The sequence below is a fragment of the Alligator mississippiensis genome, chromosome 1 (assembly GCF_030867095.1).
Source record: "Alligator mississippiensis isolate rAllMis1 chromosome 1, rAllMis1, whole genome shotgun sequence".
In the NCBI taxonomy this organism is placed as follows: domain Eukaryota; kingdom Metazoa; phylum Chordata; order Crocodylia; family Alligatoridae; genus Alligator; species Alligator mississippiensis.
Window position 1 is genome coordinate 447,607,082 of NC_081824.1, and position 22,975 is coordinate 447,630,056.

The following is a 22,975-nucleotide window of genomic DNA, read 5'->3' on the forward strand; positions in this document are numbered from 1 at the left end:
TTTATCCGCATGAAGGGGCATGTACAACGCTGATACAAATTTTGTATTTAGGAAAGGCCTTACTAAAATACCACTTGCCTGATATTTCAAATTGAGGTCAAAAAGTGTCAATAAACCTGAGGGGATGATCTGTTCATGCTGTCTATACCCAGACAGGGCAAGCATTTGTATATACAACCTTTTAGTTGCAATGCTCTGGTACTACAGCTGATTAGGTGCCAAGAGACAGATCTAGCATTTTATTTTACAATAGATTATACATATTCTAGCTGGTGGTACTTGGAGTTTGCTGCAAAAAAATGATGTAGTTTTGGTAACACACAGGTGCATCTGCCCTTTGCCGGGGGTCCTCTGTAAAGGGAGATGCTGCTTTTCACCCTGGAGGAAAAAGTATATTGAAACAAAAGAGGTTAGTAAGTGTTTTGCCTGGCAGGGATTTTTTTTTTTACACAGGTTTTTGCCTCAGAATTCTACCACATTGTACATGTATAAGGCAGATGCATAATTCAGCAGAGTGTATCTAAATTCACTGTGGAACAGCTTACATGGCACAGCATGGGAACTTTGAGAGGAAGAAGTGGATACTAGGGACGATGTAGGATGCGAGTATCTATTTGTATACATGCCAACAATTACGGGCCAAAGAAAGTTCATTCCTAGGGGTCACTTTGTAGATAAGTGACCATCTCTAGACAGGAAGGGAATACTAGTTCAGGAGGAGCCACAAGTCCTGCTTGAAATGCACAAAAGAGAAGCCTGCTTTAGCAGCAGCTTACGCAGAACACACGAGCTCTGCCTACTCCTGGCCTAGCTTCACTTCTCTTACACAGCTTATAAACTCTGCATGCCTCTGCTTTGAAGCTCTTTTCATTAGAAAATCTACAAACTCCTCAGGAAGAAAACTCCAGGACATAGCAAGCATGCTATGCTACTACCCAGCTGGGGAAAAGACTAAAGATGCCCAGTGATAACTATAAAGGAAGAGAGAAACCTCCCACAGCTCCCCACTACTCTTATCGCATAAACAGTAAAATGACTGAGGCAATATATCAATTGAACTATTCCCAAATGTCATAATTGTGTGAAGTGATGTGGCTCTGAAACCTGGATGGAGAGATGAGTGAGCACCTAGACTAGCATGCTTCATAGTGGGCAAGCGGAGAGGGAATGTTTGCCCCACACTTCCGTGGTCCCAGGGAGCAGGTGACTTGTGCTGGGAGTATTTTCATTTTTCTGCTTTCGGTTCTCTCCTAAACAGCAGTTCAGTAAGTCAGTAGCCTGAACTTGACTGAACTCTGCAGTGTGCTTACCTGACCATGGGTGACCAAGGAAGAGGGGAAGTGCTTGAACATACATTTCCAGGTTCCAGGGACTGGGATGTAGTGGGAGGGCATTATGAAGAGGCATAATTGAGTAGGGATTGAGGACACAGCTAGCTATTAGAAAGAAAGCTTGTATGGAACAAGCAGTGAAAGGGAGCTCATTAAGCAACAGTACCGACAAAGAGGGGGGAAAGGGTGGTAGGGTTCTGGCTGTGTACCAGAGTGGCCAGTTTCGGCAGCAGGGGTGGTGGTTGAGGTGAAAAGTGATGCAGCGTAGGATGCCTGGAAGACTGACCAGACATATATCATGAATTATATGGTGTCCATAAGTAACACTGCACCAGTTCACAGCGAATCAGTTCAAAATAGTACTTGATTTCCCAGGTACACTTTTGAACCATTCCAGGCAGCTTTAAGTTGGTTTTACAGGTCTGTACACCTCAGGTTTTAGCTGAACTGAAATCTGTCTAAGTGTTACATGTGTTCATACCCTGAGACCTCATCCCAAACCAATTTCTTGCCAATGTGATGTAAAGGGGTTACTGCACACCTAGTCCTGAGAAAACCTGTGAGGCCCTAGCAAGGATAGGAATTAAAAAGAACAAGTACCTAACAACATTAATCAAAAGGGATTAATCTGCACCTCTAAGCAAGGTTATAGCTCATGAACTTGGGTGACTTACTGCAGCAGCCCTCAACATAGCCCTGGAGAGAGTTTTGGGACCTACTGGGCATATCTACATGAGACGCTAAAGGTTCAGTAGACTAATTCTACTGCATGGTCGGCAAAACCCATGCTAATGCACTAGAATTAGTCTACTGTACATTAGTGTCAGAAAAAAGCGTGTGCTGGCGCTACTGCACAGTAGTGCCGATTATGGCACATTAAGTTAGTACCTGTAATTACAGGTACTAAAACTTAATGCACTGTAATTACAGCACATTAATGAATGTGTAGATTCACACGCTGTCTCTTAGTATAAAGGGAAAAGGCAGCTTAGACCTCTTAAACTGCCCAGATGCTATAGGAAGAGGGGGACATATAAGTACCTACATGAATAGAATAAAATCAGACAAGGTACAAGTGCAATCAATTTAACAAGTTTTGAGTGTATTATAAAACAGTGTCACACTGTGAGGTACTAACAGTGAAAGCTACTGATTACTGGCTCTTACTTCTTATTCCTCCGTGCCTGGAGTAGTACTTAGGTTGTGAAAGTAAACTGTTCCTGTTCTGTGATGCTGGCTTCAGGCCTTCCATAGATAAATTTCTTTTCACGCTCCAAATGCCTTCCAGAGCCACTGTTAATAATTTGTTAAAATAATGCCATTAAGCACTGATTGCTTTAGCTTGGTTTCTTTTATTTTCACCTATTGTGGTATCAAAGGATTAATATAACTTAAAAATATCTTGTATCTACCTAGTACTGTAACTAGAATCAACAAATCTTAATAGAAACAGGTAATCACAACAAAATGTTGTAGCACCATACATTAAACTTAATATGCTTTATTTTTCTAATGTTTTGGACTGACAGATACTGAAAGGCATTATTCTCTGACAGATATGCAATTCAAAACACAATTGTTAATTTTCCCAGCAGCTTCCAAAATTATTCTGTTCAGATGGTTTTATTTTTCCCAATCATATACCTCATCATTAATGCTTTGTTCAGTTTTGGTCATACTGTCTCAATTAAAAAATAGGAGATACGGAACAGGTCCAATTGAAGGGCAAGGGAAATAGAAAGACTTCCACATAAGGAAAAGTTAAGTTATATGTCTATATAATTCATGGTTTAAAAAGCAATTGCCTGGTAGGAATAAATCAAATAATGGGTGTTGTGAAGATCCTTGGTTGGGTGATCCTTATTTAAGAACAGTGGGATTCCCCTCAATGGAATTGCAAGAAAACAAATTTGAATCTGATCAAAGAAAATGCTTATTACAAAATGTGCAGTCAGCACAACTCACTGCCACAACATTTCATTCAGATGGAGTCAGAGACAAAAAAGGACTTAGGAAGAATTGAGGTGCCTAAGTTCAAAACTGTGATCTAACGTTCTCCTCATTGACCTCCAGGTGCCTAAATTCACTAAGGCTGCTTAGACGTGAACTCCCCGCCCCCCAGCACTTTACTTTAAACTCGGTGCCCCCCTGCACTGAGCACAGCACATGCCCAGAAGAAGCATCGTGTTAGTTTGCCCCAGCTCACTCAATGTAATTACAGCACATTTATGAATGAATCAGGAAGGCTAATCACAGCTTGTAGGAAGGCTAATTGCACCTTGTCATGCATCCACAGATGCATCACAAGCAGGTCCAAGGAGATGATCTTCCCCCTCTATGCGACACTGGTCAGGCCGCAGTTGGAGTACTGCATCCAGTTCTGGGTGCTGCACTTCAGGAGGGATGTGGCCAGCACGGAGAGGGTTCAAAGGAGGGCCACCCACATGATCCGGGGACAGCAGGGCAGGCCCTATGAGGAGAGGCTACGGGACCTGAACCTGTTCAGCCTCCACAAGAGAAGGCTGAGGGGGGATCTAGTGGCTGCCTATAAACTGGCCAAGGGAGACCAGCAGGCAATGGGAGAGTCCCTGTTCCCCCGAGCACTACTGGGAGTAACAAGGAATAATGGCCATAAATTGACTGAGAGTAGATTAGGCTAGATATCAGGAGGTGCTACTTCACTGTCAGGGCAGCCAGGATCTGGAACCAACTTCCAAGAGAAGTGGTGCTCGCTCCTACACTGGGGGTCTTTAAAAGGAGGCTAGATAGACACCTGGCTGGGGTCGTTTGACCCCAGTACTCTTTCCTGCCATGGCAGGGGGTCGAGCTTGATGATCTGCTCAGGTCCCTTCCGACCCGACCAACTATGAAACTATGAAATGTCTGTACATATCACGCGTTTCAGCGGGGCTTTTTGGTGTCTTCATCTAATAGCTGGTTCAACTGAATCAGCTATTAGATAAAAGCTCCAAAAAGCCTACTGAGGCGCCCAGTCAATAAACACTGGGGAGTCGGGTTGAACTAATGCACTTCTTCAGTAAAGTGCTCTTTTGTTTTGTGTGTTTTTTTCACGTCTGTCAGCAGCCAGAGTGCTTCCCTGTATTTGGCTTGAAAATTGCAGAGGCACATATAGGCCCATACCTGTAGCTTTGCTTTGGCTCAAAACTGTTGTGGCAGAGCAGCTAAACACCTAGCTCCCACCTCAGCCCTACTAGGATCCAAAAACTAGAAAGCAACTAAGTTCCTTGAGGGCCCTCCACATGCTTGTAGCACATCTACACACCAATAGGATTGGGCCCCTTAAAAAAGGCTGTTGTAGCTGCTTGCTTCTGATCTGGCAGAGGGTGGTGCCAACTTTTAAAAAACAGTCTATTGATTAGAAAATCCACCCAGGAAGGGTAAGACCTGAGCTCAGTGCCTTCTTCAGGTTGAGGGGGTTCAAATCCATATTTCCCACCTGCCAGGAGAGTGCCTGTAGCAGGACAGGCCCACAGGGGGACCCCGTGGCACCCCTTGGTGGTGAAAACAATCTTGCATCGTGATAACTCCTCAGGGTAACCTCCTTGGTGCCCTGCCTGCCATGTCTTGATGGAAATTGTATTTTCTGCTGGCACACTGCTCCTGAAAGTCCCTGAGTACGCTCACTGGACCTGCTCTTGGCCTATCTTAACCTGATTTGCTGGCCCCATCAGTCCTAGTCACAGCAATGGAGCCAAAATCCACTACCCCACACTGTATGCCATTGGCATCTATGTCTCACTAACTGACCAGGCCCTGCTAGCTTATCAGTTCCTGTGGGCACTAACTCCTTAGGTGCATTAATTATAATTTCCAGCTGCCGCTATAGTCATGCCCATGTCCATTCACTGGGTTTTCTGGCCCTGTCTGTCTGTCACCTCATTCTACTTGCCAGGCCCCTGGCCCTGACACAGGTTCGGCAGCCCATAAGGTCCCTGAACTTTACAGGGCTGCTCTCTCCCTCTAGCTTTGGCCCACTGGGTCCCTGACCCTGAATGGACCGATCTCTCTGTATAGCTCTCACAATGGGCCCTCAGCCCTGTTTCAGCTTCAGCCTCTGCAACCCTTCAGGTCCCTGACCCACAACTAACCATAGTGCCTCCCAGGCACCCCTTATGGTCTCCAATACACCCCTATTGTCCAATCTAAACCTTAGGTTAAAATGAAACATAAGACATCAACCAGGTGATTTCCATCCTATTACTGTGTAGATGTGGTACAAGCATAAGTAGGACACTTGAGGAACCTTGTTGCTTTCTAGTTTTTGGATCCTGGTGGGGTTCAGGTGGAAGCCAGGTGTCTAGCTGCTTGATCAAGGCAGCTTTAGTAGCGAGAAGAACAAAAGTGACTCTCTAAAGAGACTGCGGGACAACTGGATTAACAGGATATTTTACTACCCCAGAAGGGTGACACAAAAGAAACTGGAAATCTGTCATCATCCTATTTGCATAGCCCACTGATTTTGTCATCAAGGTAAAATCTACTCTTTGTAATGGAGTTCAGGAAAGCAAAAGATAAATAAAAGTTTTGAACCTGAGTCTTCAAAACAAGTCAACTGCATGTGATAAACTAACTCAGAGTAAATCAAACAAGCTACACATTTTCTGACACTCCTGAGTTTTTCAATTCAGTGGAGAAGGGCAGCATATCATGAACTCTGCATGATGGGTAGAAACAGGTTACATTCCTGAACTCCTGCTGGCTGCAAAAATGAGGCTGCAGCTGCTTGTTTTCTTTTTATATTCTGTACAGGACTGAGCCCTGGAAAAATAATCATACACCAAGTAACAAAAGGATGGAGGGAGGGAAGTAACTAAGGGACAATAACACTGCAAAACTCAATCTGACCTTTCAATCACATGCCTCCTTGAGATTATGTTAGAGGGTGAAATTCTAACAGATAGCTAAAACACTTTGTTTGACATTGCCACATTCTTTATATTTCCGAGTTTAGCTTAGGAAGTTACTGAACTAAACACTAGGTCTAGATCCTACTCTGTCTACTAGTTATTGAAGGATTTATATTCCACTCACCCCAAAAATACATCACTAGGTCACAAGAGTGATCCTATTCCACCTGAGCGCAATACAGTTTTTTGTGCTCTCAATGACCACCTGGTGCACCTCCAGAGGCAGGTACTGTTCTACTCATGGCAACACACTGCTCTCTCTTTTCTCAGTGGGCAGCCTTAGGTGACTATATCTTGTTGGAATCCATCTGGATCTTGCTTCATAGAGCAGGGAGATCAACTGAACCAGCACATCTCACAGACAACAGCACTTTTTGAAAAGTAAAGGGAGGAGGACTAGTGGTTGCAGCACTTACCCAGGAACTGGAGGACCTAGGTTACCCTGGGGCGACCTAGGCCTACTTTACCCTGATGGAGGGGTTTAAGCTACATTATCCACTTCTCAAGAAAGTGCTCTAACTCTATGGCCAAGGGCTAGACAGGGCTGAAAGCATTCTTCAGCCTTCCTGTTGCAGCTGAGTCACTGAGCAGAAAGGGATATAAGACTCACAGAGCCCAAAACAGGGCAAATTGGGGGAAAAATACCTCATCCTGGATTAGTGCAAATATGGTATTAATGGTAGTACTAGTTTAGCTATCCAGGAGGTCACACTTGGAATATCAAGTGTCCTCTGAAATTTCCCATAGAGGCATAATAATAAATCTCATTTTTTTAAAGCAAGGCTACAACTTAATAACTACTTATATTGTGTCAAACAGTGACTTTTCTGTTTGAGAACAAGGTCTTTTACCAGTACCTAACCCATTTAGAAGGTGACTATGATTCTCTAGTTATGTTCAGGGGAGACTTCCAGGAATGACTGCATGTACATCAACTAATCAACTGTGCACTCCAGCAAATCCTGGGAGAAATATTTTGGAGCTGGTTCTATTTTATCAAAGCTAACCAAGCATTCAGAATGCCCATCGTGGTGACATTCCCCAAACGATAACACAGATGGCAGCATCTATTCATGGCCAAACTGAAAGTTTCAAAACAGCTTTGATTCACTGGTAGACAAGGTGCAACAATACAAACCCATTTCAAGCCATTAGACAGATGTTTATAACAGACATAAATCCTGATTCAACTTCTAGGGAAATTGTGGAATCTCCATCATTGGAGGTGTTCAAGAAGAGGTTGGACAAGCATTGGTCAGGGATGATCTAGGAGTAGCTATGCCTATGCTCTGCTATAGATCTTTTCCATGCTTCCAGCCTTTGCTTGTTGCCACATGGGGCCCAAGGCAGGAATTTTTTCCCCTCCTGTTGCTACATGTCAGATGTTTTTTCACTTTCCTCAGAAGCATTAGATGTTGGCTACAGCCAGGACTGGAGATTTTGACTGGGGTGTGCCAGCACTTCCGCTGAGACTTCAATCTGGAAGTTCCTGGTTGAGGGTCTTGCCCCTCCACTCATGGTCAGACTGATCACCATTATTTGGGATCAGGAAGGAATTTTACCCTGTAGTCAGACTGGTTTAGACTGTGGTTTATTTTGCTTTCTTCTGTAGCAGAAGACATGGCTCTTTCCCTTGGATCTCTAGAGCTCATTTTAACAACCCTCACAGCTGCAGGACATTGGCCACTGCAGTCCCTCTACTTTAGCTATGGCAGGTTAGGGTGCCATGCCTTGTGGTTGTGTCAGCATTGACTGTGTAGTTTTACTAATAGGTTAGACAATGAATTTGTAGAGAATGGTTTGGATAGGGATGCTCCTGCCTCTCATGGGGCGATGGGGGAGGGGATGGTTGCAGTAGATCAGACTTGTCCAACATACAGCCCATGAGCTGCCATGCGGCCCGCCAAGCCATTTTGTCTTCCCCAAGGCTCCTGCTCTGTGCTCCACGGAGGCGGCGGGGCAGCAGCGAGGCAAGGCAGGCAGGGCTGGCCCGCGGGCCCCAGCCAGCAGCAAGGGGAGGGGAGCTGCTTACCCCTGCGGGGCTGGGCTCATCATGTGAGCTGGGTCCCGCCGCTGCTACCCCAGCCGCGCCTGACTGGACAAGTTGGGGGCAGTGCCTGGACTTCTTCTCTGGCTCTGCCCCTTGCCCCTGGCATGCAGCTGGGGGAGCTGCAGCATGGCCTGCATCCTGCCTGCATGCGCAGTGGACAGAGGCATGGGTAAATTCCTGTGCGGAGCTGGGCGCGCCTCAGGGCTGGGTCGGGGCTGCGGGGCACACAGTTGCTGGAGCCGGGCTGGGCGGGAGGCAGGAGGAGCCTGGCCCAGAGGTGCTCTACATCCAGCCACCATGGGGATCCTAATGCCCCAGCCCTTATTAAAGGTGGGAGCTGCTGGTCTGGTGCACCGTGAGGACTGCACTAGATGCACTTTGCTCAAAAGCAGGCTGCCAGCAATTGAATCACTGGAATCTTATGAGGGTGAGAGGCTGCATGCGGGTCCCTTGACACTTTGGTGGGTGAGTGTTGCCTGTGTGTTGGGTGTGGGTGCAGGGGTCCATATGTGAGGGCAGCATTGGGGTGAACGGGTCAACAAGGAGTGTGTGTGTGAGGGGGTTCATAGTGATGTGGGGAAGGGGCTGGGAGGGGGTGTAGGGATGAATAGGGGGTGCATGTAGGGAAGGGTATAGGGAGCATATGGGGGGGGGGAAGACGGGGTGTTGGGAACACCTGTAGAAATGAGTATGGAGGTGTGAAGGGAGCACACATCTTTGGATGGGCTTCCCTAGTGCTCAAGTTTCATGTTGCCATCAATCTCTGTGTAGAAAAGGGCAATTTATTTTAAGACTGGATGATGCTGACAAGCCCTTCTGATGTTGCTATTTAAATTATGGTTAACATTTAAAACCAGGGTTTTATTTTGTAACCTTTAGTCATTACTAGTTATTAATTCAATAAAAGTAAATCTTCTTGAAGATTATTCTCAAAAATGCCCATAGTTTGTTGCTTTGATTAGTTTCCACTCTGCTGATATCTTTTCCACATTTGATCTGTCGACTTGCATTATGCTTCTTTCATTCATTGAGAAGTGAGTAGAAGCAAAAGTGTTTATTTTAGTCAAATGTTTGGTATTATTTCATCCTTGCTTTTATATTGTTTTTATTTTGGATTTTAAACCACATTTCCAGACCCATTTCATTGTCACTTCCTGCAACTTCATTGGTGTCAAAGGTCACGTGACATCACTTCCTGATGTGATACCACTTCCTGTGAGGTCTTTGAATATGGCTTGCCGGCCCACTGGGTGATAAAAAGTTCGTGATCCGGGCCCACATTCAAAAAGGTTGGACACCCCTGGTGTAGATGATCTTTGCAGATCCCGCCCTGTCCTACTTTTCTGATTCCATGATTCTATGGTTTATGCTCAGTTCTCAGTCCTGCACCACTAAATTTGGGAAAAGATTTTGTGCTGATTTATGAAGGCAGAAACAAGCCTTTAATCTCCAAAAGAGAGTTAAACGTGTGTATGTTTTCCACATTTTATAGTTACAGGTCATATTTTGTGAAAACTGCCTGAGCAAGTGAGCAAATGTATAAAGTTCTATAGAACTAACATCTCAGCCCGTTTGCCTGACGCCTCTTCATGGAAGTTGTTGAGCCTACCACCTCAGGCTTAGCTCTTCATCTCAAGCTTGCTTATTATTTCCTTTTGTGATCATTGCATACAACCAGAGATATGCAGCAATAAATTTTCCAGTGCTTTATTTTTCTGTGGGAAATTTTCCATTTCTAAAAATTAATTGGTTTCTGAAATTCATTGGTAACAATGAATGGATGCCAATACAATATTAGGCAAGCTTGGCAGTTTCGAAATTGTAATTAATGTTTTTCAGGTGAGTATCCCTAGGAAGCGTGTGAGAGAGTACATATGTTTTATTGATTTGTAGACAGGACGGTAAACACTAGGGCTGTACGAAGCTTCGGTCACTGATTCAATTTGGAGGAGATTTGGCTTGATTAGGTGGCCGAATCTCTGAATCCAAATCAAATTGGGAGACCAATTAAAAGGTCTGAATCAAATCGTAAGCCTCCAAATCGATTTGGAAAAGATTCAGTGCCGCTTTGGAGATTCGGCCATAGACTAAACAGGCAGCAGTCCTCAACACAGGGCACAGCTGCCTCCGGCTGGTAAGTCAGCTGTGGTGAGCGGGGGGGGGGGGGGTGGGAGGAAGGCAGATCAACACACCCACAGCAAGGGAGGGATTGGGGCTGGGCTGCCCAAGGAGGGGGTGGGACGGCTTGCACTGCTGCGCACTACTGGCCTGGGAGCTGCTCGTGTGGCGGCTTATCCAGCGACTCTCACCGCTGCTTCTGCCACTGGCCTGGGAGGGCATGGGGTGAGCGCATGTGCACCAGGATCTGAATGTGGCAGGTGTGGCCAGGGCTGTGCCAGGAGAAAGATGGAAGGCACTGGGAGTGGGAGCTATGCCCCCCCCGCCGCTCAGTCAGCCGGTGCAGGGCTGGTACAAGACTGAGCCCCTATGCTGCCTCCGGACAAGTAGTGTGTAGCGGTGGGAGCTGGCCCGGGCCCCCTGCACTTCCTAGAAGAGCAGCGGCTTCGCCTTGGCTGGGTTAGAGAACCCTAATCCTAACCCTTCCCTCCCCCCTCTGCCCAGCACAATGGACTTACCAGCTGGAGGCAGCTCTGTCCAGCATCAAGGATGCTGCCTGTTTAGTCTATGGCCAAATCTCCGAAGCGGCGCTGAATCTTCGGATCCGATTTGGCTGAATTCAATAGGGAGAGTGATTCAAATCACCAAATCAAATCACTGTCCCTCCAAATCAGCTGAATCCGAATCCAAAGTGAATACTTGCCGCTTCGCACAGGCCTACTAAATACACTCACATAATAACCCAAACCGAAGATCAAGTTATGAATTCACTTAATTGGCTGTGCAGGTCAAATCAAAACCAAACCACGGCATATCATCCACAGTTCTTTGGGTGTGCTAAAATTATTGTGTCTACAGTTTTCTGTGCCTTAATTTTTTTTCTTAAAATTTAAACAAACAATTTAAGAGAAGTACATGCTGTGTATTGTCTACATTTTGACAAGTATTCTAATAAAAATAATTTCTTTCCACATAAAGCTTTGAATTTGCTTGAATAGAACATTTAAACCATATTAAGTGTACTGTATTTAATTTTTTTCCTAATCAAATATTTCAGTTCAAATACCTGTGGCTATTGGAACATAAAATTAACATGGGGGTACTTTTTCAGTTTTGTTTACTAAATATAAGTCAAATAAACATGTTAAATCAAATCACGCTCTATTTAGGGCATTGGAAAATTTTCCAATTCAAAATTTTCTGGAAAACCCACATCTCTGCGTACATGATATGATCTTGCTTGTTAATCAAATCCATAATCTGGGCTTCATCTTTGGCCTTACTCTAAGTTCTCACATCTAGGTTATGCTTAGCTCTTACGGACTCTTTCTTCATGATGCCTCTTAGATAAGATCTTTCCTACCAACCTATGTAGTTAAGTCTCCCCTCAAAGCTCTCATTAACTTGTATTTTGACTACTACAACATTCTTTTCTCTGGGTTGAAAAAGGCAAACTTGCCCTGCAGATATCCACTAGGATTGCTGCTGATGTTACAAAGATAATTTTCCCCACTGTTGCTTAGACCATATATCCCCTCTCCTTCTATTCCTGCATTGGCTCCCCTCCTTCTCAGTTGTACCAAACATAATCAACTTCTTGTCCCCTTTGAGGCATTTCACAACCCACCGTCATCCTACCTATTAGGGCTGTGTGAAGCTTCGGTCGCCAATTCGATTCGGCAGAGATTTGGCTCAATTCGGTGGCCGAATCTCTGAATTTGAATGAAATTGGAGGACCCTTTAATCTCTCTGAATCGAATCGGAACCCTCCAAATTGATTTGGAGAGATTTGGAAAGATTCGAACATAGAGACAGCTTTAAATGTTTTTTCTGCATACCTCTAGGTAGCAGGGCCTTGTGAGTACTGCAATGCTGAGGTGCATGGAGCATCCCACAGAAGCACGGGGGGGCGGGCAGTCTGCTTGGCAGGAGACCTGTGTCACAGGGCACTAGAGTGCCTGCTCCTAGAAGAGCAGAAACTGCCTGGGGAGAGCCCGAAGAGAGACAGAAGCCCAGGTGCAGGTTATCAGGGCAACAGGCTAGAGAGCAAATTAGCCTGCACCTGGACCTGACAGCTGATCGGAAAGGGCAGGGCCCTGGACCCTTAAAAATCCCCAGGCCGGAACCAGGGAGGGCAGTATACTGCCAGCAGCCAAGTGAGAAGGAGCCCTCCTAGAGGGAGCTAGGGGAAGAGACCTGAGGGTGAATCTAGCTTCTGAGAATGTCTGGGGCAAAGTCTGATTCTTTTAAAGGGGTGGAGAACGATGGGAACTTATGTGTTATGTTATAGCCCAGGGGCTTATGTTTTGTTTACTGTTTCATAATGACCAGTGGTTTGGGTGAGGCTATTTGGGGAAGTAGGAGGCCTCATTGGGGACCCCGGTGCCAGTGAGGGCGCGGCACGAGGGGTGCAGGGACCCCAGTGCTAGCGAGGCCTAGACTGGACAACGTCAATGCCATCTGCGAGGCTTGGGGCATGGTAAAGGGGTGGTTTGGAGCCACGCATATAGCCCATAAGGCTAGGGTGCCCCGAAACACCTATTGTGAAATGGGACCCACAAGGGGCCTGGGAACCCACAGGGTTCAGAGAGTCTATCAACCATGTCCAAGAGGACTTGAAGGCAGCCTCCCTAGTTTTATAAGTACATCAAGACGTGGTGGGCGAGAACTGAGGGTGCCCATCGGACCAAATTGGTACGGTTGAGGAGCCTTAGGAGATCACAGCCATCCTTAGGGACCCCATCCCGTGACAACCTGGAAGTGGATCAGAAGCACTTCTGGTCCACTTCTGGGTCTGCTGGGGAGCGTACTCGGGCCCCCCCCATGCCCCCCTGGCTTGGGGACTGGTGCCTCCTGGGTCTGTGGGGGGCACCTGGGGTCCCCCTGTGGCCGACTGCCAAGCTGGGGGGGCGCAGGGGGGTCCCCCTGTATGCTCACCGGCAGACCCGGAAGTGGACCGGAACTACTTCTAGTCCACTTCCGGGTTCACCACCTAGCATGTGGAGGGCCCCCCGCACTCCCATGGGACACTCCATGTGTCCCAGCATCGCAGTGTTCGCAAGCCGTACCTGCTACCTCAAGGTACATAGAAAAAAACTTTTAAAGCTGTGTGTCTTTGGCCGAATCGCTGATTCTCTGAATCGGCATCGAATCTTCAGATTTGGATTCGGCCAAATCTAATCAGGGACAGTGATCTGAATCAATTAATCGAATCACTGTCCCTGATTTGGGCCAAATCCGAATCGAATAGGGCCTGCTACACCCCCCCGCCCCCATTACCTATGGTTTCTCATTAATAGGTCACCTCTTGCCTTTAATCAACCCATGACGCCCAATGCCATACCACATATTTGGTAGAATCCCCTTATAAACAACCACAAAGCTATGTCACTTTCCCCATTTAATCTTTCTTTAAAACTCTCCTTTGCCATAACGTCTACAACAACTGCAACCTAGTGAGGTTATTACCTGCAGTGCTGACCAATGTTGTCCTATTTCCTTATATTACCCATCAATTTTTCCACTCCTGTCTTATTTAGATTGTCCCTCCCCAAAGACTGCAGTCTTTCAGTCTGTTTTTGCAAAATGGCTAGCCCAATGGGCTCCTGGTTCCCAAGTAGGCTCCTGAACACTACAGCCATTACAAATCAACAACAACAGCACAATAATTGGCTACACTTCAAAAATCTGGGTAGTAATTTTTTTCATAGGGACGTTAAGATTCAAACCGAGTCAAGGTGGTTTTGTAGAACACAGATGCTGTCAAATAAGATTATAAGAGTGGTTGGTTGATTGATAAAGGTAACTACATGGATGTAATATAACTTTGTAAGTCACTTTACATAGGGTGTGAATAGATGTAACAGTTATACCAGTACAAAATGATTCCAGTACATGCTGTTTCAATATAAATATCAAGTCTACATACTTCTATGAGAGTGTAAGTGGAGCAAAACTTTAACCTTGTTTCCTCCAGAATTAAATTTAGTTATTTAACTCAACGAGCTAAAGAAGAATGCAGACATAACAACTATATTGGAACAGCTGATGTGGCAACTCCTTTTTTGCACTTTTAAAGCTTAAAGTTTATATCTGCCTGTAACCTCAGTAGCACAGAATATTCTGATTAAAACATTAGCACTATCAAGAAGTAAGGAGCTGTAAATGAAGACAATGGTTAAACAGGGTTGTCTCTGATAGGATTCTACAGGGACTTGTATTATGCCCACTGCTGGTCAACGTTTTAAATGTGCTCTGGAAATAAACATAAAATAGAGGCTATTTAAAATTTGAGGATGATCCAAAGACTGGCAGAGAAAATTAAGAGAACTGAGAATAATATAGGACAGTCTGGGCTTCTTGGTAAGCTGGGCCCATTTAAACGTAATATATTTAATAGAGCCCAAAACAAAATGATGTGCAGGAAAAGGAATGCAGTTTTAACCAAGTTTTCATCCATTCAGTGAGTGCCACAGTGATTTTTGTATTGTTCTAGTTTTTTGTGCAGTATTAAGTCAAATGTCCACAGAAGTCTAAGGGCCAACTCCTATTTCACTTTTACTGTCTAAGTGGCATTTACCTAGCCAGTAGCATGAAAGTACAGTTTTTGGTACTTACTTGGCTTTACAGATTCTCTGGGCAAATGGAATGGGATCAGATGCACGCAACTGCTGGAATAAGGGAGGAGGACCCTCCAATCTTTTAGCACAATGGTGTTCAACCTATGACCTGATGGCCAGATTCAAGACTCTGAAGTGACTGGAGCTGGCCCTTGGCACAGGGGATCACAGCAGCACCTCAGCCTAGTGCATCCCCTTCCCTGCCCTGTACCCTGACACCAATTCCTTCCATAGTTCTCCCTGCTCTCTCCCTATTCTCCTACCCCTAGACAAGGGCTGCTTACTGGGGATAACTAGATGATCTCCAGAGGTTCCTTCCAATGCTAGTTTTCTATAAGACCTCTCTTCCCTCCATTTCTCTCCCCTTCCTTCTGACCTCAGTAGCTACCTCTTTCCCCCTTCCTTACTGAAGCACAGTGGTAGCCTGTAGCATCTGGGTTGCAAGCACCCCTCCTGCTCTAAAAGGTTGAGTTCTTTAGTTTTAGCACCATAGTCTAGTAGCTAGGGCACTTGCCCAAATGGTTCAGATTCTAGGCTCTCCTAGGTCCAGAGGGGAATTGAATCTGCATTTCCTACTTCTCTGCAAAATCCTCTAATCAGCACACCATGAGCTAGACATTCCCAGAACACCTCTCTCTTGCAGCTGACCCACTGGGCCGCAAAAGTGGAAGATACGTGGAACCAGAGGAAGAATATGCTATGTAAACCAGACACTGCCCTGAAATGGAGGGGGCCCTGGCCTCTATTCCTCTGAGACAGAAACTATCCCACTGCCAGTGCCAGAACCCAGGGCTCCCTCCCATTCAAAGCAGCATCCACCTCACTGAGCCGCTCCCCATTGGCTTGCTCACCTAATAACAGCCCCAGTATCTTCCTTTCTTGGGTAGTCAGTGGATTAACTTCAAGGAGTCCCCCAGGGCTTGGTCCTTGGGCCTACACTGTTCAATTTCTTTATTAGCAACTTGGACAAGGGGGTGAAAAGCACCCTGTTTAAGTTTGCAGATGACACTAAGATTTGGGGTGAGGTGGGCAGGCTAGAAGGGAGGGACAGGATACAGCTGGACCTGGACAGGTTACAGGGGTGGGCAAATGAGAATAGGATGGGATTCAATACTGACAAGTGCAGAGTGCTGCACTTGGGCAGTAAGAGTCAGCAGCATACCGATAGGCTAGGGAACTCTCTTCTTGAAAGCACAGTGGCAGAAAGAGATCTTGGAGTCATTATTGATTCCAAGATGAACATGGGCCACCAATGCGAGGACACTGTCAGTAAGGCTAACTGCACCTTGTCATGCATCCACAGATGCATCACAAGCAGGGCCAAGGAGGTGATCCTCCCCCTCTATGCGACACTGGTCACTCCGCAGTAGGAGTACTGCGTCCAGTTCTGGGCACCAAACTTCAGGAGGGATGTGGACAGCATCGAGAGCGTCCAAAGGAGAGCCATTCGCATGATCCAGGGACAGCAGGGGAGACCCTACGAGGAGATGCTATGGGACCTTAACCTGTTCAGCCTTCACAAGAGAAGGCTGAGAGGGGACCTGGTGGCCATCTATAAACTTACTAGGGGGGACCAGCAGGGAATGGGAGACCTTGTTCCCCTGAGCACCTCCCGGAGTAACAAGGAATAACAGCCATAAGTTGTTAGAGAGTAGGTTCAGACTAGACATTAAAAGGCACTACTTCACAGTCAGGGTGGCTAGGATATGGAACCAACTTCCAAGGGAAGTAGTGCTAGCTCCTACCTTGGGGGGTCTCTTAAGAGGAGGCTTGACAGTTACCTGGTTGGGGTCATTTCAGCCTAGTTTTTCGCTCCTGCCCAGGGCAGGGGGTTGGACTAGAAGATCTGCAAGGTCCCTTCCGACCCTACATCTGTGAATAAGAGGTCACTCTGAGCAATATATAACTTTTAGTCTGGTGGCTAGAACACTGCTATGGAGCAACAGATATCAATTCAAACTCCTCTGGGTGAGGGGACCTAAAACTTAGATCTCCCACTCTCTGGGGAAGTGTGCTAGCCAGTGGGTTATTTGGTTTAGAGGGTGGAAGACCACCCTGACCCCTCCGTGGTTTTGTGGGGGAACTTGCACAGCCTTATGTGTAGCCAGGCAATTCCATTCTGCCTTGCAGCCTATATAGCAAGAGTGGAGCCTTCTGCGTATGCTCAGGAAGAAAGCACAAAGCAAACATAGATACATAGGTTGATACAGAATCCACAATTTGTGTAAGTGCTAAAAGCTGCAGTTGTACAGCTATGTAAGTGCCACTTAAAGAGCTAAATCTCATTTCAGCTTTATGTACCCATTACCTTTCCCAATCAAACTTGTAATCATGTAAAAAATATAATCAACTTGACAACCTATTTTCCATACTAATTCACGTAGACTGGCATTAATTATAGTCGCCTACTTTAATTTTTCATTAAGTCCTATATAGCTGTTCCATTAGGTTGTCAATTTATGTCAAGTTAATAAATCTATAGTTACCCAAGCCATTTACTTTTTTTTGAAATATTGGCATATTAGCTCTCCTCCAGCCCTCTGGAACTTCCCTAGTGATCCAAGACTGAATGTTAATAAACATTAATGACACACAAAGCTCCATCACCAGCTTTTTTTAAAAACTTGGATGCGATTGATCTGGGACTGCCCACTTTAAAATGCTTAACTTTAGTAGGTGCTATGTAACACCAACCTTGGTTACTGCTACAGTGGAAAATATTTCATCATCATTCTCTGCTAGGAATACTTCATTTGTTTTTTCCTGACACACAACATAAATATATTCATTGAACACTTCTACCTTTTCTGTTTTATTTGGTAATAGTCCTACTATAACCATCTAGTAATGGATTCCACTGTACTTAAAAAAACCCTTCTTTTGTCCTTAACTCTACAGGGTAGCAGATTTTCCCCTTGAATTTCCTTGTTTCCCTTATCAGTTTTTTGCATTTCCTATTTTCTAATTTACATTCATCATTGGCAACCTCCCCTCTGGCTCTTGTAGAACTGGACAGATATTTCATTAATGTGTTTACTCAAACGACAATTTTCAGTAAGGACCCAAAAGATAGGCTGGAAAAGCAGATTTTTCTGAATGTGTTACAGCAGATACCGTGCAGTTAGCAAATTGTTTTAAATCAAATAATCCTCCAAAAGAACGAACTGATGTTAACCATTCTGCAAATCTGCAATGTAGAATGTACTTCAAGGAGCAATATTGTTGTGGCACAGAAGGGGACTGCATGATGTATACTTTTAACCTTAATGACTTTATGATATCCAGCATCTTCATGGGTTGATAAGTGTTGCCAAGTAATTCTGGTATGCTGCTCATACTTGAATGGAAAATATTTCAAATGTCACAGACTTAAGCAAGGAGATGGAAAGGGTTAAGTAAAATATAATTAGAAAAATAAAGACATTCATATTTAGTATCTGATCACTAAAATAAGTACTGTATATGGCAGCTCTTTACTTAACTAAAAACATCTCTTTTATTCATAGGGAATTTTTCCAAATCTGCAATTGTCTATTGGACAGGGGGAAAACAAACAGCCTGAGAGAGGAGAATGGAAAAAAAAAAACCCAGCTAGCCCCTCACAACAGCTGTCCCTCACCAATAGTCCCTCACTTGTTGCTCCCGAAACAGATTAGTGGGATCTTGCTCTAGGAAATCAGGATCGTTAAGTGAGTGTATATATATATATACATGGCAATAGCTGTAAGTATAAAATAATTAAAAAAAACAAACAAAAATACAGTAAAATGCCTTTCACACTAGTTTTCTGGATATCAAAAGCAATTTAATAATGAATGGCCAATTATTGACACTGAATAACAAACTGTTCTGGGCATGTTTTATAAAGATTTGCAAGTCATCTTACATATATTATCATCAGCTGTAATGCAGTCACATTTTATAAACATTAAGGAAAAATCTCTTAATCCTTGAACACCAAAGAGAACATCCAGTGAGAATGCTGGGTATTGCACAAGGAATATGAAAATGGCTCTTGAGATTGCTCGTCAGTGATCTCATTCTCCTCCCACGGTCCACTAAAATGTTGTCAAGCATTACATCTTAAAAATTTGGCAGGGAGCCAAGATCTTGCTCTCAACCTTCTCAGGGTAAAGGAGATCTGTTTGGTTTTTACAAAAAACTGAATTTGGTGTACAGTGGCAACTCAAAATTTAGACTGAAAACAAGGGAGCTATTAAATAAGTATATACAAATACAAGGTTAGCAATAGGACAACATAGCAAGGAGCTAGAAATATGGGCCAAATTCACATGGAAGCTATATGTTCATTGAAGAAAAGTTTGTTTGTTTTTTTTACACTGAGATGACTAGCCTACCACACTACAGCTACCTTGATGTAAAATCCCAGTGGAGACAAGGTAAATGCCACTTTTACCTCAGTGTAGCAAGCTGAGGTGAACTCAGACAGACAGCGTAGGGCTGACCTTGACTGGCTCCCCCAAGATTAAAACTACATGTGCATTATCTTTACTGGAATTTTATATCAAAATCATGATGTTTATATTTAAAAAATACATGCATGGTAAGAAAGACACAGCTTGAGAAATAATTTCCATCATTTAAAATTTGTTCTATATTCAGAAAGGCAGAACATGTGTTTCACAAGCTTGGGTTTATATCTAACTTTTGGCAATATGAAGAAAGTATGGTATCATGGTAGCAAATAACTCTATCTGAAAAGGCATAACTGCTTGTAGCACTCTAACTTTTAGTAAAGCTGAGACCTTATAAAAGCAAAAGTAATTTTGTTTATGCATGAACACTTTTTTTACTTTCAAATGACATGGGTTCATAGGAAGGTAGGGCTGAAAGGAACCTCATGAGGTCTTCTAGTTCAGTGGGTCTCAAACTTTTTCTTCTTTTTTTTTTGTACCCAGACCCACTTGTAAACATCTATGGCCAGTCCTGACCCACTGCACCCCAGCCCCACAGTGTGTGGGGACAGGTGGGGTTTGTGTGGGGCTGGGGGAGGTTCCAAGCAGCCCCTTGCAGGCTGGAACTCACAGCCTGCAAGGGAAAAGCCACCATTTCACGTGGATTCTCTTTTAAAGGAGAAAAACCATTTTAAAAGTTTGTTGATCTATTTTTAAAGTTTGTTCCCAACCCTTTCATATATTCTTGCAATCCATCTTTGGGTCATGACCCAGGGGTTGAGAAACACTGGTCTATTCCAGCCCTCTGTGCAAGGCAGAATTATCCTTGACTACACCACTCAGGCCAAGCATCTGTCCAACCTGCTCTTGGAAAAATTCCAGGGATGAAGATTCCTCAACTTACCTAGGTAACCTGTTACAGTGCTTGACCACCTTCATAGTTAAGAAGCATCTCCTAATATTCAACCTATATTTCCCCAGCTGCAGGTTGAGGCCATTGCTCCTAGTCCTGTCCCCTATGGCCACAGAAAAAAGCCCATCTCCATCCTCTCTGTACCTCTCAGGTATCTGAAGACTGTTATCAAATCCCCCATCAGTCTTCTCTTCTCCAGACTAAATAACCCTACCTCTTTCAGCCTTTTCTCATAAGCCATGCTTCCACTGAAGTCTTTCCAATCTTTCTTGAAGTGTGGGGCCCAAAACTGGATGCGGTATACCAGTTTTGGTGAAGCCTCACCAAAGCTAGTGAGACTTCACCAGTGTTGAATAAAGCAACAGAATTACGTTTCTTGATTTAGAAATGACACTCCTGTTAATACAACCCGGTACACTGTTGGCCTGTTTTGCAACAAGAGCACATTGTTGATTCATTCGGTTTATGGTCTCCTGTAACCTCCAACTCCTACGTTCCCCAGTCTATATTTGCACGCAGTGATTTGGTCCAAGTGCAGGACTTAGCACTTGCCTTTGCTGAATTTCATCTGGTTGACTGCAGACCAGTTTTCCAATCTATCTAGGTCATTCTGCAGCCTAGCCTTACTCTCCAGAGTGTTTTGCAACTCAACCCAACTTGGTACCATCTACAAATTTGCTAAGCATGCATGCAATCCCATGATCAACTTTGTTAATGAAGTTATTAAACAGTACCAGAAGCAGAGCAGACCCCTGGGTAACCCCACCTGATGGCTCCTCCCAACCAGACATTGAGTCATTGATGACTACTTGCTGAGCATGATGATCCAACCATTTATGTACCTACCTCACAGTACTTTCAGCTAGTCTGTATTTCCTTCACTTGTTGGCGAGAATATCATGGGACACTGACACTGACCCTTGCTAAAGTCAAGGTATATCACATGTGATTTGGGAAACTAAGAGATGCAAAGTGTTGCAAATCAAGGTTTCAGATTAAATACTGGTAATAATATAACTATAAAAATAGGATACCAAACTTGTGACTTCAAGCTAGACAGATGGAATTTGTTTTTAAAATATTTGCTCTAAGTACAAGCTGATTTTATATATAAACTGCAGAAAGTTCAACTCGAGGTACAAACAAACTGATATCAGGTTATTTTAATCCCTAGGGGTTTTATTTAAGAAAAAATATCCATAGGGCTAGGCAAAATTCAGAAGGCTGTAGCAGATCCTGGTCCAGCAGTGGTCTAATTTTTCCAGTGGCAAAATTAAAATGCTATGGAATGCTGAAAATCAATTCTAGATTTCAAATGGCAACTCGTTTTTGCCTCTTATAAGTTGGGTTTCATATTTTAAAGCATGGCTCTAGTCCCAGTGACTAGACTCACAAACAGGATGTTTAAACTAAAGTAGCCTTCCTCCATAACCACAAGCGAAGCATACAAGTGCCAAAAATCCTTTGCCTGAATAAATACCATTTACTAATAAAAGCCGGCAACCAGAGCCCAAATAGTCTGAGAGGGTTTTGTTGATTTGTTTTTATATTTTATTTCTTGAAAGGGAAAGAGCCATCTCCTCTGCATAGCGCTATCAAGAAGATACTATCTGTCACAGAGGAATTGGATCAAGCTAATTAATGGACCACCTCCAAAGGTCTGCGTAATGTCAGACGGATACATCGGATGGACTACTCCATGCTCTGTTACGTACTCCCCTACTCTCAGAGCCACGAAGCAAATCCCGAGCCACTGAGCTAATTAGACTACCGACGCGACTACGCCTTTGGCTTTCACGAAGGATGCTCGCCCGCGTCACCTCTCACGAGCGCGTCCGATGCCATTTCTCAAACGTTTGCTTATTTGGCAGGCGCGGAGAACGATTACCTGCGGCCGGCTGTTTAATTTGACATTCGTCTCTCCGAAAATAAAGCTCTTCCTCCAGGATCTCCTTCACTCTCTTAGGCGGCTCGACATACACGAATTTCTTCCCTGTCACAAAAAGACATCATAGAAGGCGGGGTTACCTTACGCCCCCCTCCCCCCACCCGTCACATTGAGTTTATCCTTTTCACAGAGCTCCTGTCTTAAAGGAGGGGACCTGTCACACCACGACCGGGGGGGGGGGGGGGGGAATCCATTTGCCCAAGGTGGCTGGGCAAGGGGCTGCTCCCTGCAGTGCCGCCCCGCTGGGCTGGCTCCAGAGGCGCAGGGGAAAGGGGCACCTGCCCGGCTACCTCCCTGGGAGCTTGGGCTCCGGGGGGCGCGGGACGGGAGGGCCGAGGAGCGGGGCAGGGGCCGGGGACGCCGGGCTCACAGGGCTGGGCGCCTCCCGCCGCCTCCGCGCAGGCCCTGCTCGCCGCTTCCTCGGCCGCCGCCTGCCGCTGCTCCGCGGCCGCCTCCCTCATGCCGTCGCCGCCGCCGCCGTCGCCGCCTGCGGGCCCGCCCGCCCGGGCCGCCGACGCGCCGCGCCGTTGCCATAGGAACGGCGGGAAGGGGCGTGGCCGGCGGGAAGGGGCGGAGCTAGAGGGCGGCCCCGCGTGTGGCGCGGGAGAAGCGGTGGCGGGAAAACCATCGCGGTGGCGGGAAACCAGCAGCGA

General features: G+C 45.2%; 1 protein-coding gene across 1 annotated transcript; it reads right to left on the bottom strand.

The window, feature by feature from the left end:
- Positions 1 to 254: 254 nt before the first annotated feature.
- On the bottom strand, positions 255 to 22,825 carry C1H11orf97 (chromosome 1 C11orf97 homolog). The gene is made up of 4 exons (XM_059721177.1): positions 22,693 to 22,825; positions 22,263 to 22,367; positions 2,499 to 2,624; positions 255 to 378 (listed from the first exon to the last, which is right to left on the bottom strand). The coding sequence occupies exons 1-4, from the start codon at positions 22,781 to 22,783 to the stop codon at positions 374 to 376; spliced, it is 327 nt and encodes a 108-aa protein (XP_059577160.1). The 5' UTR covers positions 22,784 to 22,825; the 3' UTR covers positions 255 to 373.
- Between the last annotated feature and the right edge of the window lie 150 nt (positions 22,826 to 22,975).

Bases quoted from the DNA above. Each gene is read 5' to 3' on its own strand.
- C1H11orf97 (XM_059721177.1), bottom strand. From the start codon at position 22,783: ATGAGGGAGGCGGCCGCGGAGCAGCGGCAGGCGGCGGCCGAGGAAGCG. The intron at 22,368-22,692 runs GTGAGCCCGGCG...TTTTTGTGACAG, and splicing joins GGCGGGAGGCGCCCAGCCCT to GGAAGAAATTCGTGTATGTC. The intron at 2,625-22,262 runs GTAATCGTTCTC...AATTATTAACAG, and splicing joins AATTAAACAGCCGGCCGCAG to TGGCTCTGGAAGGCATTTGG.